This window comes from Durio zibethinus, unplaced genomic scaffold (genome assembly GCF_047325235.1).
Source record: "Durio zibethinus cultivar Kanyao isolate XHJ-2024 unplaced genomic scaffold, ASM4732523v1 HiC_scaffold_231, whole genome shotgun sequence".
Lineage (NCBI taxonomy): Eukaryota > Viridiplantae > Streptophyta > Magnoliopsida > Malvales > Malvaceae > Durio > Durio zibethinus.
Window position 1 is genome coordinate 14003 of NW_028322854.1, and position 13498 is coordinate 27500.

The following is a 13498-nucleotide window of genomic DNA, read 5'->3' on the forward strand; positions in this document are numbered from 1 at the left end:
GAAAAAGGTAAATCATCCAATCAAGAAAAAGGTAAATCATCCAATCAAGAAAAAGGTAAATCAGATCAAGAAAAAGGTAAATCAGACAATCAAGAAAAAGATGTTGAAGAAGATTCTGGTAAATCAAAAAAACATAGAAAGGAAGACGAGAGCAAGAGAGAAGCTCGTTTATTCCTACAAAAGTATTTGTATTTTCAATTCGGATGGGATGCTGATTCTTTCGATGAAAAAATAATCAAAAATATCAAAGCATATTCTTTCATTCTTGGCCTGATAAATATGAATGAAACTTTTCTATACTCTGTTAGAAGAGGAGGAACGAATCTGGATATTTTGATGGATTCGGCGGATAAGTTACTTTTAACTTATCAATACCTACTCAAAAAAGGAGTATTGATTATCGAACCAATTCGCCGGTATGTAGAAATTGATGGACAATTTATTCTATATCAAACTATAAGTATTTCATTGGTTCATAAAAATAAACATGAAATTAATCAAAGACGCAAAAAAAAAAAAAGACGCAAAAAAAAAAACTATATTGAAAAAAATAATTTTGATGAATCCATTGCAAGACATCAAAAAATGACTGAAAATAAAGACAAAAATCATTATGATTTGTTTATTCCTGAAAATATTTTATCCCCTAACCACCGGAGAGAATTGCGAATTCGAATTTCTTTCAATTCAAGGGATAAAAATGGTATGCATAGAAATCCAGTATTTTTAAATAATGTAAAAAACTGTGGTCAAGTTTTGAATAAAAACAAACATCTTGATAGTGATAAAAAGAAACTAATTAAATTAAAGTTCTTTCTTTGGCCCAATTATCGATTAGAAGATTTAGCTTGTATGAATCGCTATTGGTTTAATAGTAATAATGGCAGTCGTTTCAGTATGGTAAGGATACATATGTATCCGCGTTTGAAAATTCGTCAATGGTACATTTTTCCATATATTATGATTGAAAACCGGATTGATTAATTTTATTTGAAAAAATTATAAAGTTCATAACGAACTTAAAATCATTGTGCATATTAAAATGAATGGTATTATTATTATTACTGATCAGTAAAATTCACATTCAAAAAAAGGGGGAGAGAAATTTTTGTTTTATGGTAAAAAATTCATTCATCTCAGTTATTTTTCAAGAAAAAAAAGAAGAAAACAAGGGGTCCGTTGAATTTCAAATAGTCAGTTTCACCAATAAGATACGAAGACTTACTTCACATTTGGAATTGCACAAAAAAGACTATTTATCTCAGAGAGGTCTACGTAAAATTCTAGGAAAACGTCAACGGCTTCTGTCTTATTTATCAAAGAAAAATAACATACGTTATAAAGAATTAATTAGTGAGTTGGATATTCGGGAATCAAAAAATCGTTAATTTGATTGAATTAGTCGATTTATTATATTTTTCATTTTGATGTACTTCTTTTCGTTTTCAACAATTCATGTAAGAATGAATCGAGGAAAAACTTATGAATCTATCAGCTACAGAAAAAGACCTTATGATAGTCAATATGGGACCTCACCACCCATCAATGCACGGTGTTCTTCGTCTCATCGTTACTCTAGATGGTGAAGATGTTGTTGACTGTGAACCAATATTAGGTTATTTACACAGAGGAATGGAAAAAATTGCGGAAAACCGAACAATTATACAATATTTGCCTTATGTAACACGTTGGGATTATTTAGCCACTATGTTCACGGAAGCAATAACCGTAAATGGACCAGAACAATTGGGCAATATTCAAGTCCCTAAAAGAGCCAGCTATATCAGAGTAATTATGTTGGAGTTGAGTCGTATAGCTTCTCATCTATTATGGCTTGGACCTTTTATGGCCGATATTGGTGCACAGACCCCCTTTTTCTATATTTTCAGAGAAAGAGAATTAGTATATGATCTATTCGAAGCTGCCACCGGTATGAGAATGATGCATAATTATTTTCGTATCGGAGGAGTAGCGGCCGATCTACCCTATGGCTGGATAGATAAATGTTTGGATTTCTGTGATTATTTTTTAACAGGAATTGTTGAATATCAAAAACTTATTACGCGAAATCCTATTTTTTTAGAACGAGTTGAAGGGGTAGGGGTTATTGGTGGAGAAGAAGCAATAAATTGGGGTCTATCCGGCCCAATGCTACGAGCCTCTGGAATCAAATGGGATCTTCGTAAAGTTGATCATTATGAGTGTTACGACGAATTTGATTGGGAAATCCAGTGGCAAAAAGAAGGAGATTCATTAGCTCGTTATTTAGTCCGAATCAGTGAAATGACGGAATCCATAAAAATAATTCAACAGGCCCTGGAAGGAATTCCGGGGGGTCCCTATGAGAATTTAGAAATCCGATGTTTTGATCGAGAAAGGGATCCAGAATGGAATGATTTTGAATATCGATTCATTAGTAAAAAACCTTCTCCTACATTTGAATTACCGAGACAAGAACTTTATGCGAGAATGGAAGCCCCAAAGGGAGAATTAGGAATTTTTCTGATAGGAGATCAAAGTGGTTTTCCTTGGAGATGGAAAATTCGCCCGCCGGGTTTTATCAATTTGCAAATTCTTCCTCAGTTAGTTAAAAGAATGAAATTGGCTGATATTATGACGATACTAGGTAGCATAGATATCATTATGGGAGAAGTTGATCGTTGAAATGATAATTTATACAACAGAAGTAGAAGATATCAATTCCTTTTACAGATTGGAATCCTTAAAAGAGGTCTATGGGATCATATGGATGTTTGTCCCTATTTTGACTCTTGTATTGGGAATCACAATAGGTGTACTAGTAATTGTATGGTTAGAAAGAGAAATATCTGCAGGAATACAACAACGTATTGGGCCTGAATACGCCGGCCCTTTGGGAATTCTTCAAGCTCTAGCAGATGGAACAAAACTGCTTTTCAAAGAGAATATTCTTCCATCTAGAGGAAATACTCGTTTATTCCGTATTGGACCGTCTATAGCAGTCATATCCATTTTACTAAGTTTTTCAGTAATTCCTTTTAGCTCTCGCCTTATTTTAGCCGATCTCAATATCGGTATTTTTTTATGGATTGCCATTTCAAGTATTGCTCCTGTTGGACTTCTTATGTCAGGATACGGATCAAATAATAAATATTCCTTTTTAGGTGGTCTGCGAGCTGCTGCTCAATCGATTAGTTATGAAATACCATTAACTCTATGTGTTTTATCAATATCTCTACGTGCGATTCGTTGAAATATAAACTTTTCTTTTCCCTATTCCTTTCGTTCTATAAAATAAGCTGAATGGATTGAATAGATATCTTCGTTATTTTATTATCCTTCAGGTTGATAAACTAAATTAGATAGTTATATATGAGTGAAAGAAAGCAGCTTATAAATTCGCAGTAAATTAAACAAAAAAAAATTTAATCTCATTTCCTATGTACAAGAGTTAAGTGGAAGAAAACATAAGTGGAAGAAGTCTTTACCCCAAGACGGGTTGATTAGTCAATCTAGCTTGAAGCGGGCTCAAAAGATCAACCGTATAGAGTTTTGGCTATCCTTTGTATAGATTCCCATACATGTATTGCCAAACCAAACGGGGGATTGAACAAAAAAATGAGTGGATGGTTAGGAACACCAAAATACACAAAGGATTAGTAATGGAGATTATGTAAATTATATAAAAAGGATATTTCTGGATAACATAAAAAGAATACTAATTGGGGCTTTAAATTAGTAGAAATGAGTAGGCAGTACTACCCACGATTCCGGTCCAGAGTATGCTCCTATCCACCGATTAAAGTAATGACTATCAGGAACGAAATAATCCTTTACTATTTTTTAGTTTAAGCCCCCATTCGTAATTTTCTCAGATCAGAAAGAAGAATAGGAACGAAAAAGAAAGAATAAAAAATAAATATTTTTTTTTTTTTTATTCTTTCTTTCATATATATAGAGAGATATAATCTGTGTCATGATTTATGAGCTAATGTAATATTTAATTTTTTTCGTAATCGAAAACAATGGGTTGAAATATCTATTGATATTTCTACAAGAAGTATTTTATTGAAGGCTTAAGTTATTACTCAACAAATAAAAATTGAAATTAGTAACGGGCGAGATCAATTCAGAAGCACTTTTTTTATTCTTCATAATATAGCAGACAGAATTCCATTGGTATAATTTTGGACCTTCCAATCCATTTTTTCTCTATCTATTCTACAACCATACGAGAGAGAAATAATACTGATTCGGTCCTTAAATTTATTTGTGACCCACGAGGAGCCGTATGAGTTGAAAACCTCATGTACGGTTTTGGACTAGCGATGGGAACAGTGATGTTATCATCGACTATAATTATCTAACAGCTCAAGTACAGTTGATATAGTTGAGGCGCAATCAAAATATGGGGTTTGGGGATGGAATTTGTGGCGTCAGCCAATAGGGTTTATCGTTTTTCTAATTTCTTCTCTAGCAGAATGTGAGAGATTACCTTTTGATTTACCAGAAGCCGAGGAAGAATTAGTAGCAGGGTATCAAACCGAATATTCGGGTATCAAATTTGGTTTATTTTATGTTGCTTCCTATCTAAATCTATTACTTTCTTCCTTATTTGTAACAGTTCTTTACTTGGGGGGTTGGAATATTTCCATTCCGTACGTATTCGTCCCTGAGCTATTTGAAATAAATAAAATGAATGGAATCTTTGGAACGACAATTGGTATCTTTATTACATTAGCTAAAACTTATTTGTTTTTGTTTATTTCTATCGCAACAAGATGGACTTTACCTAGGTTAAGAATGGACCAATTATTAAATCTTGGATGGAAATTTCTTTTACCCATTTCTCTCGGTAATCTATTATTAACAACTTCTTTCCAACTTCTTTCACTGTAAAGAAAAAAAGAATACGAGATTCATGACTTGGTTCAAACAAGAGAAAGAAACAAACATAAAATTATTCATAGATATTCACGATATGTTCCCTATGGTAACTGGGTTCATGAATTATGGCCACCAAACAGTCCGAGCAGCAAGGTACATTGGTCAAGGTTTCATGATTACCTTATCCCACGCAAATCGTTTACCTGTAACTATTCAATACCCTTATGAAAAATTAATCGCATCAGAGCGTTTCCGTGGGCGAATCCATTTTGAATTTGATAAATGCATTGCTTGTGAAGTATGTGTTCGTGTATGCCCTATAGATCTGCCTGTTGTTGATTGGAAATTTGAAACGGATATTAGAAAAAAACGATTGCTTAATTACAGTATTGATTTCGGAATTTGTATATTTTGTGGTAACTGCGTTGAGTATTGTCCAACAAATTGTTTATCAATGACTGAAGAATATGAACTTTCTACTTACGACCGTCACGAATTGAATTATAATCAAATTGCTTTGGGCCGTTTACCAATGTCAGTAATTGACGATTATACAATTCGAACAATTTTGAATTCGCCTCAAAGAAAAACTGAGTAAGTAAACCTCCTATTCTATTAAAGAGAAATTTCCAATTCTTTTAAGGTTCCGTTTTGGTTTAAGTTAAAAGAATATTTGGTTTGACTTAAAAGAATGAGGCCTTTACTCTTTGTTTGGTCAATAAATAAAAATTCAATTACAAATTAACTGGTTGATAAGAATTTCGAATTCATTTTTCTTGAAAATCTATTAATATATTCGTAATTATTTCGAAATATATAGTTTCAAAAAACAAAATACCCTTTCGAACCGAACAAAAAAAAAGAATTAAAAACGAAACAATAATTGTACTTAGATCAATTCACACCTAATAGATTAGGATTTTATTCAATTAGGAACGTATCATAAAAAAAAAATTCCTGGTCGGGTCAATAAGATCATGAAAAGCATTTCGATTTATTTATCTCTTATTTTACATATAATGGATTTGCCTGGACCAATACACGATTTTCTTTTAGTTTTTCTGGGATCGGGTCTTATATTAGGGGGCCTGGGAGTGGTATTACTTACCAATCCAATTTTTTCTGCCTTTTCATTGGGATTGGTTCTTGTTTGTATATCCTTATTCTATATTCTCTCAAATTCTCATTTTGTAGCTGCTGCCCAGCTTCTTATTTATGTGGGAGCCATAAATGTTTTAATCCTATTTGCTGTGATGTTCATGAATGGTTCAGAATATTATAAAAATTTTAATCTGTGGACCATTGGGAATGGCCTTACTTCGTTGATTTGTACAAGTATTCTTGTTTCGCTAATTACTACTATATTAGATACATCATGGTACGGGATTATTTGGACTACAAGATCAAACCAAATTATAGAACAAGATTTGATAAGTAATAGTCAACAAATTGGAATTCATTTAGCAACAGATTTTTTTCTTCCATTTGAATTCATTTCACTAATTCTTTTAGTTGCTTTGATAGGTGCAATTGCTGTGGCTCGTCAGTAATAAATCTTTCTAACTAGGAATAGCAAGCAATCCAAATTAAACTTTTTTCTGTCTTATCGCATCTATTTTCCTTGAATTCTTGTTCGTGTATAAAATATAAAATAGAAATTCGTTTATTCGAGATATTTCCAATATATTCTTTTTGTTATATTCTATTCTAGTCAATCAAATCCGTTGAATTATTGTTCATATTAAAATGAATCGAAATTGATAAGGAGTTGGTCAATGATGCTCGAACATATACTTGTTTTGAGTGCCTATTTATTTTCTATCGGTATTTATGGATTGATCACGAGTCGAAATATGGTTCGGGCCCTTATGTGTCTTGAACTTATACTGAATGCGGTTAATATAAATTTTGTAACATTTTCTGATTTTTTTGATAGTCGGCAATTAAAAGGAAATATTTTATCAATTTTTGTTATAGCTATTGCAGCCGCTGAAGCAGCTATTGGATCAGCTATTGTTTCCTCAATTTATCGTAACAGAAAATCAACGCGTATCAATCAATCAACTTTGTTGAATAAGTAATATTAATAATATTAAATTATAAGATTCACCAATTTGAATTAGCATGTCCAATATGTTGGAATCTACATCATGTTTTCGAAAACGTAAGAAATCAAAGTATCTTGGTCCTTTCTTATGAGTTGATCCCGAAGGAAATTGATTAGAAAATTTCTGGTAAATCGTTGATTCATCTGGTGTTTAACTATAATGATTCATTTACAAGTTTACTAGATTGAAATTTTATGATGTTCAAAAAATTATAGATCCCATGTCACATTCAGTAAAAATTTATGATACATGTATAGGGTGTACTCAATGTGTCCGAGCCTGCCCCACCGATGTGTTAGAAATGATACCTTGGGATGGATGTAAAGCTAAGCAAATTGCTTCCGCTCCAAGAACAGAAGACTGTGTTGGTTGTAAGAGATGTGAATCCGCTTGTCCAACAGATTTCTTGAGCGTTCGAGTTTATTTATGGCATGAAACAACTCGAAGTATGGGTCTAGCTTATTGATACGTTCCCGAAAACCCCACTTGAATACATTTTGAATCCATTTTATTTTTTTTTTACTGAAAAAACCCGTGCTCAAAAAAAATCTTTTTTGAGCACGGGTTTTTCTGGTCCAAGTGCATCTTGTCTTTACCACGAATTATTTTCCTTGGTTAACAATAATTGTAGTTTTACCAATATCTGCAGGTTCTTTAATTTTCTTTCTTCCTCATAGAGGAAATAAGCTAATTAAGTGGTATACTATGTGTATATGCATATTTGAACTCCTTCTAACAACCTATGCATTTTGTTATCATTTCCGATTGGACGATCCATTAATCCAGCTGGAGGAAGATTATAAATGGATAAATTTTTTTGATTTTTACTGGAGATTGGGAATAGATGGACTTTCTATAGGGCCCATTTTACTGACAGGATTTATCACTACTTTAGCTACTTTGGCGGCTTGGCCAGTTACTCGAGATTCGCGATTATTCCATTTCTTGATGCTAGCAATGTACAGTGGTCAAATAGGATCATTTTCTTCTCGAGACCTTTTACTTTTTTTCATCATGTGGGAGTTCGAATTAATTCCCGTTTATCTACTTCTATCCATGTGGGGGGGAAAGAAACGTCTGTACTCGGCTACAAAATTTATTTTGTACACTGCGGGGGGTTCCATTTTTTTATTAATAGGAGTTTTGGGTATCGGTTTATACGGTTCTAATGAACCAACATTAAATTTTGAAACATTAGCTAATCAATCGTATCCTGTCGCACTGGAAATCATATTCTATATTGGATTTCTTATTGCTTTTGCTGTCAAATCGCCGATTATACCCTTACATACGTGGTTACCAGACACCCATGGGGAGGCACATTACAGTACTTGTATGCTTCTAGCCGGAATTTTATTAAAAATGGGAGCGTATGGATTAGTTCGCATCAATATGGAATTATTACCCCACGCTCATTCCATATTTTCTCCCTGGTTGATAATAGTGGGTACAATGCAAATAATTTATGCAGCTTCAACATCTCTTGGTCAACGGAATTTAAAAAAAAGAATAGCCTATTCCTCCGTATCTCATATGGGTTTCATAATTATAGGAATTGGCTCTATAACTGATACGGGACTCAACGGAGCTATTTTACAAATAATATCTCATGGATTTATCGGTGCTGCACTTTTTTTCTTGGCAGGAACGAGTTATGATAGAATGCGTCTTTTTTATCTCGACGAAATGGGTGGAATGGCTATTCCGATTCCAAAAATATTTACGATGTTCAGTATCTTATCGATGGCTTCTCTTGCATTACCGGGCATGAGTGGTTTTGTTGCAGAGTTGATAGTCTTTTTTGGAATAATTACCAGCCAAAAATATTTTTTAATGCCAAAAATACTAATTACTTTCGTAATGTCAATTGGAATGATATTAACTCCTATTTATTCATTATCTATGTCACGTCAAATGTTCTATGGATACAAGCTATTTAATGCTCAAAGTTCTTATTTTTTTGATTCTGGACCACGAGAGTTATTTGTTTCGATCTCTATCTTTCTACCAGTAATAGGTATTGGTATTTATCCGGATTTTGTCCTCTCATTATCAGGTGAGAAGGTCGAAACTATTCTATATAATTATTTTTATAGATAGTTTTGATGAATAAAACAAAAAATCAAAAAGTAATCCTATGATTTTTAAAATTGTTCGTTGTACAGTGAAAAAAAAAAGAAAGAAGTCTTTTTTCTTCTCTTAAGTTTAAGTTAAGTAAAAAAAGGTAAAAGAATTAAATTGAATTTTAATCAGACATCTTTGGCTTTTGTTAGAACCTTTTGAATCAAGTAGTGGAGTGATTCAAAAGGTTCTTGACAGCTTACAATAAGTTTTCTTATATATACGCTGTCCTATCTTAGTATTTGTTAGGCTTAGCCTTTTTATTCAATTCAATTAGATGTTAATGTAAATGAACCATAACTATGTAAACCTATTCCTAATAGATTGACCCCAAAATAGCATATCCAAATTATAAGAAATCCCATAGAAGCCACAAGTGCGGAATTTACACCTTCCAAATTTTTATTTGTTCGGGTATGTAAATAAATCGCGAATACGGTCCAAGTAATAAATGCCCAAGTTTCCTTTGGGTCCCAATTCCAATATGATCCCCACGCCTCATTAGCCCATACGGCTCCCGAAAGAATTCCTATGGTTAAAAAGATAAACCCGAGACTAATAATACGATAACTCCAACGATCCAATTGTTGAGTCAATTGATACCTGTAAAAATTTTTAGAAGAAAGAAAATAAGTGTTTAATAAAACATTGCTTCTTTCATTCATGTATTGGATTTCGCCAAACGAAAATGACTGATTTAATAAATTATTGTTTTTACCAATAATTTTTATGGCTTTTCGAAATGTAATGACTAGAAGAGCTACTGATAATAATGATCCACATAAAAGAGCTGCATAGCCTAATACCATCATACTTACGTGCATCATTAACCACTGGGATTGGAGAGCAGGCGCTAATATTGCGGATTGATGCATTTTGGTTAAAAGACCCGAAGTGGCAAAGCCTTGGGTAAAAATAACACTTGGTGCGGTTATTGCGCTTAAATCATTTTTACGCTTTTTAAAATAGTAAACCATATGAATAAGGGAGAAACCCCATGAAAGAAAGATTAATGATTCATATAAATCACTTAATGGGAAATGTCCTGAATAAATCCAACGAGTGACTAATAATCCTGTTATACAGAAAAAGGTAACTATCATGCCCTTTTCTGATGAATCATATAGTCCTACGACTTCATCGACTAATAAGAATAAGGTTAAAAAATGAATTGTAATTACAATTGAAACGACCGAAAAGGATATATGAGTTAATATATGCTCTAAAGTTGAAAAAATCATAAGAATTCTGAAAAAAGCGAGGGTTTCTAGATTTTATGGAATGGAAATCAGGAATTAAATTCATTATAGGACTTATTCTATCTCTTTTAGAAGATACTATGCCGCTACTCGGACTCGAACCGAGATGCTCTAGCACTGCTTCCTAAGAGCAGCGTGTCTACCGATTTCACCATAGCGGCTTGCTCGAAATCATAATAAGCCATTTTTTATTCAATCGTCGAGATTGAAGGTGAAGGGGTCAATTCAATGTAAAATGTAAAAGAAGCATTTAATTTAAATTGATGAATAAAAACTCGTTTAAATAGCAATTTGAAGGTTCAAAAAGAATCTTTATTATTTATCGTTTTATTTAATTATCCTTTTTTTTATTTAATATTTAATTTAATATTTAATTATTTCAACAGAGATTTTATAGTTTGTGTTTTCCTAAAAGAGAACTCCTCTATTGTAACTAAACTAACTAGTTGTAACTTCAATTCATAGATAGAATTCAACAAAAAAATGTTCTTTATCATTTTAATTTTTTAATGATTCATCTCTCATTCTTTTATATGATTTTTATGAATCTATAAAAAAAAAAATGCTTATCAATTGAATGAATAAATGAATGAAAAAATATTATTTTTAGAGATCACAATTTCAGCACCACATCCAATGATTTCAAAAGATTTATGTAATTTGCATAGCTTTGTATTAATCGTTAGGATTTTGCGTTTTAAGGATTTATCAAACCAACTAGATATTGGGTTGTACACGTTACGTTATATAAAAAGCGTTTCGATTCCTGTCATAATTGTACCATACTTCAAAAAAGTATTTCGAATTTCGAATTCTAAAAATATGTCTTGATTCATCTTCTTATACAAACATAGAATTTTTTTAGATCATTTTAAATTGATACATTATTTGTATATCCACTAAATTATAAAGGGAGTTTTCTCAATTGGGTTGAAAGCAAGGGAAGGATATATAGTAATTCAGAGAAATAATGATTCATAAAGTTACAAAATTGAAACTTAATGGATTAGTTTCAACAACCCAGTTAAAGCTCTTATATATATGTGCTCCGATATAGCTATAGTATAAATATACAAATTTTTATTATTTAATTATTTAATTATTTATTATTATAAATTGAAATTGAATATTATAAAAATAACAAATTATTATAACACTAAGATACCAAATGGGGCGATGGGGAAAATGAGAATCCCCATCCCGGAAATGAAAAAAAAAAAGATATTCAAAAAAGAAAACCTTTGTATCTTATTCGAGTTAAACCAATTCAGATTAAAAAAAAATTATTTGTCGTACAAAAAAACTTTTTGAATTACCCGTAAAAATAGATCTCGATAATGAAAAAGCTTTCAACGCCGCCCAATATCCTTTCTTTTTCCAAACATTTTTTCGAATACGCTTTTTTGATGTAGAAGTACGTTTTTTTGGAACTGCCATTCAAAAAAAAGGTTATTTAGTGCTATAGTTGGATGTCAAAGACATCTATTTTTAAAACAAAATGATCGGTGTCTTTATGTCATTATTTATCTATTCCTATAGATTTTCTAGATTAATAGATTTTCTAGATTATAATTATCTATATACTACTATATAAATTTCATAAGAACTAAATAGAGATGGGAAAATAACATAAAATGCTTCTATTCTAGAAAAAAAAAAAAAAAAAAATATGATATAACCTTTTTTTATTTATATTCCATACACTATCCAGAAAAAAAGAAGAATTTGTATTTAATTTATTGGTACCTTTCTTTTTTATATCTCCATTCAAATCTATAGGATAGATTAGGATCTATTATGATATATAAATTGAATTGATGAAATCAAAAAAACGTAAAAAAGAGTCTTTCCTTCTCTATCTCTGCCTATTTTTTTTGTCGTCCTACATTTATAATTTATACATCTCCATTTATACACGAAAAATACATCAAAACAAAAAAATGTAAAAAAACCATTTTATTTACCTAATAAAAAACAAACTTGAATTTTTTTCTATTAATTGGTAATTGGTCAAGCTCGAAGAGAGAGTATGCCCAATTTTCATTTTCAATCAAATTCGAATGAGACTCGTAATTAATCTGTTAAAGGATACATAATTTTGAAAAAAAAAAAGAATATTTTTTTTTTCCATTAGTAACTCGGTGATATCATTTGATTACTTCTAACTTCGAAATTTGAATATTTTTGAAATATTTGAGAAAGATTAAAAGATTAATAATAGAAAATTCCAGTTAACTTTGTAATATCTTGATTGTATTATTGCTCCCTTTCCATCAAAAGAGATAAGAGCCGGTGAATCAGAAACGATTAATTAAGAAAGAATAAGAAAAAAGTTTTTATGGAGCATACATATCAATATTCATGGATCATACCTTTTGTGCCACTTCCAATTCCTATTTTAATAGGAATGGGACTCCTACTTTTTCCGACGGCAACAAAAAATCTTCGTCGTATGTGGGCTTTTCCCAATATTTTATTGTTAAGTATAGTTATGATTTTTTCGGTCGATCTGTCTATTCAGCAAATAAATAGAAGTTCTATCTATCAATATGGATGGTCTTGGACCATCAATAATGATTTTTCTTTCGAGTTTGGCTACTTTATTGATTCACTTACCTCTATTATGTCAATATTAATCACTACTGTTGGAATTTTTGTTCTTATTTATAGTGACAATTATATGTCTCATGATCAAGGATATTTGAGATTTTTTGCTTATATGAGTTTATTCAATACTTCAATGTTGGGATTAGTTACTAGTTCTAATTTGATACAAATTTATATTTTTTGGGAATTGGTTGGAATGTGTTCTTATCTATTAATAGGGTTTTGGTTCACACGACCTGTTGCGGCAAACGCTTGTCAAAAAGCGTTTGTAACTAATCGGATAGGCGATTTTGGTTTATTATTAGGAATCTTAGGTTTTTATTGGATAACGGGAAGTTTCGAATTTCAAGATTTGTTCGAAATATTTAATAACGTGATTTATAATAATGAGGTTCATTTTTTATTTGTTACTTTATGTGCCTCTTTATTATTTGCCGGCGCAGTTGCTAAATCTGCGCAGTTTCCCCTTCATGTATGGTTACCTGATGCCATGGAGGGGCCTACTCCTATTTCGGCTCTTATACATGCTGCCACTAT

General features: G+C 31.5%; 1 protein-coding gene across 1 annotated transcript; it reads left to right on the forward strand.

Moving 5' to 3' along the window:
• The first annotated feature begins 1286 nt into the window (after positions 1-1286).
• Positions 1287-5716, forward strand: LOC149509158 (NAD(P)H-quinone oxidoreductase subunit H, chloroplastic). Its single transcript, XM_089757768.1, has 2 exons — positions 1287-3218; positions 4340-5716. The coding sequence occupies exon 1, from the start codon at positions 1483-1485 to the stop codon at positions 2662-2664; it is 1182 nt and encodes a 393-aa protein (XP_089613894.1). The 5' UTR covers positions 1287-1482; the 3' UTR covers positions 2665-3218; positions 4340-5716.
• The last annotated feature ends 7782 nt before the right edge of the window (positions 5717-13498 follow it).

What these genes read in the sequence shown, in the direction of transcription:
- LOC149509158 (XM_089757768.1), top strand. Translation starts at nt 1,483, where the DNA reads ATGAATCTATCAGCTACAGAAAAAGACCTTATGATAGTCAATATGGGA.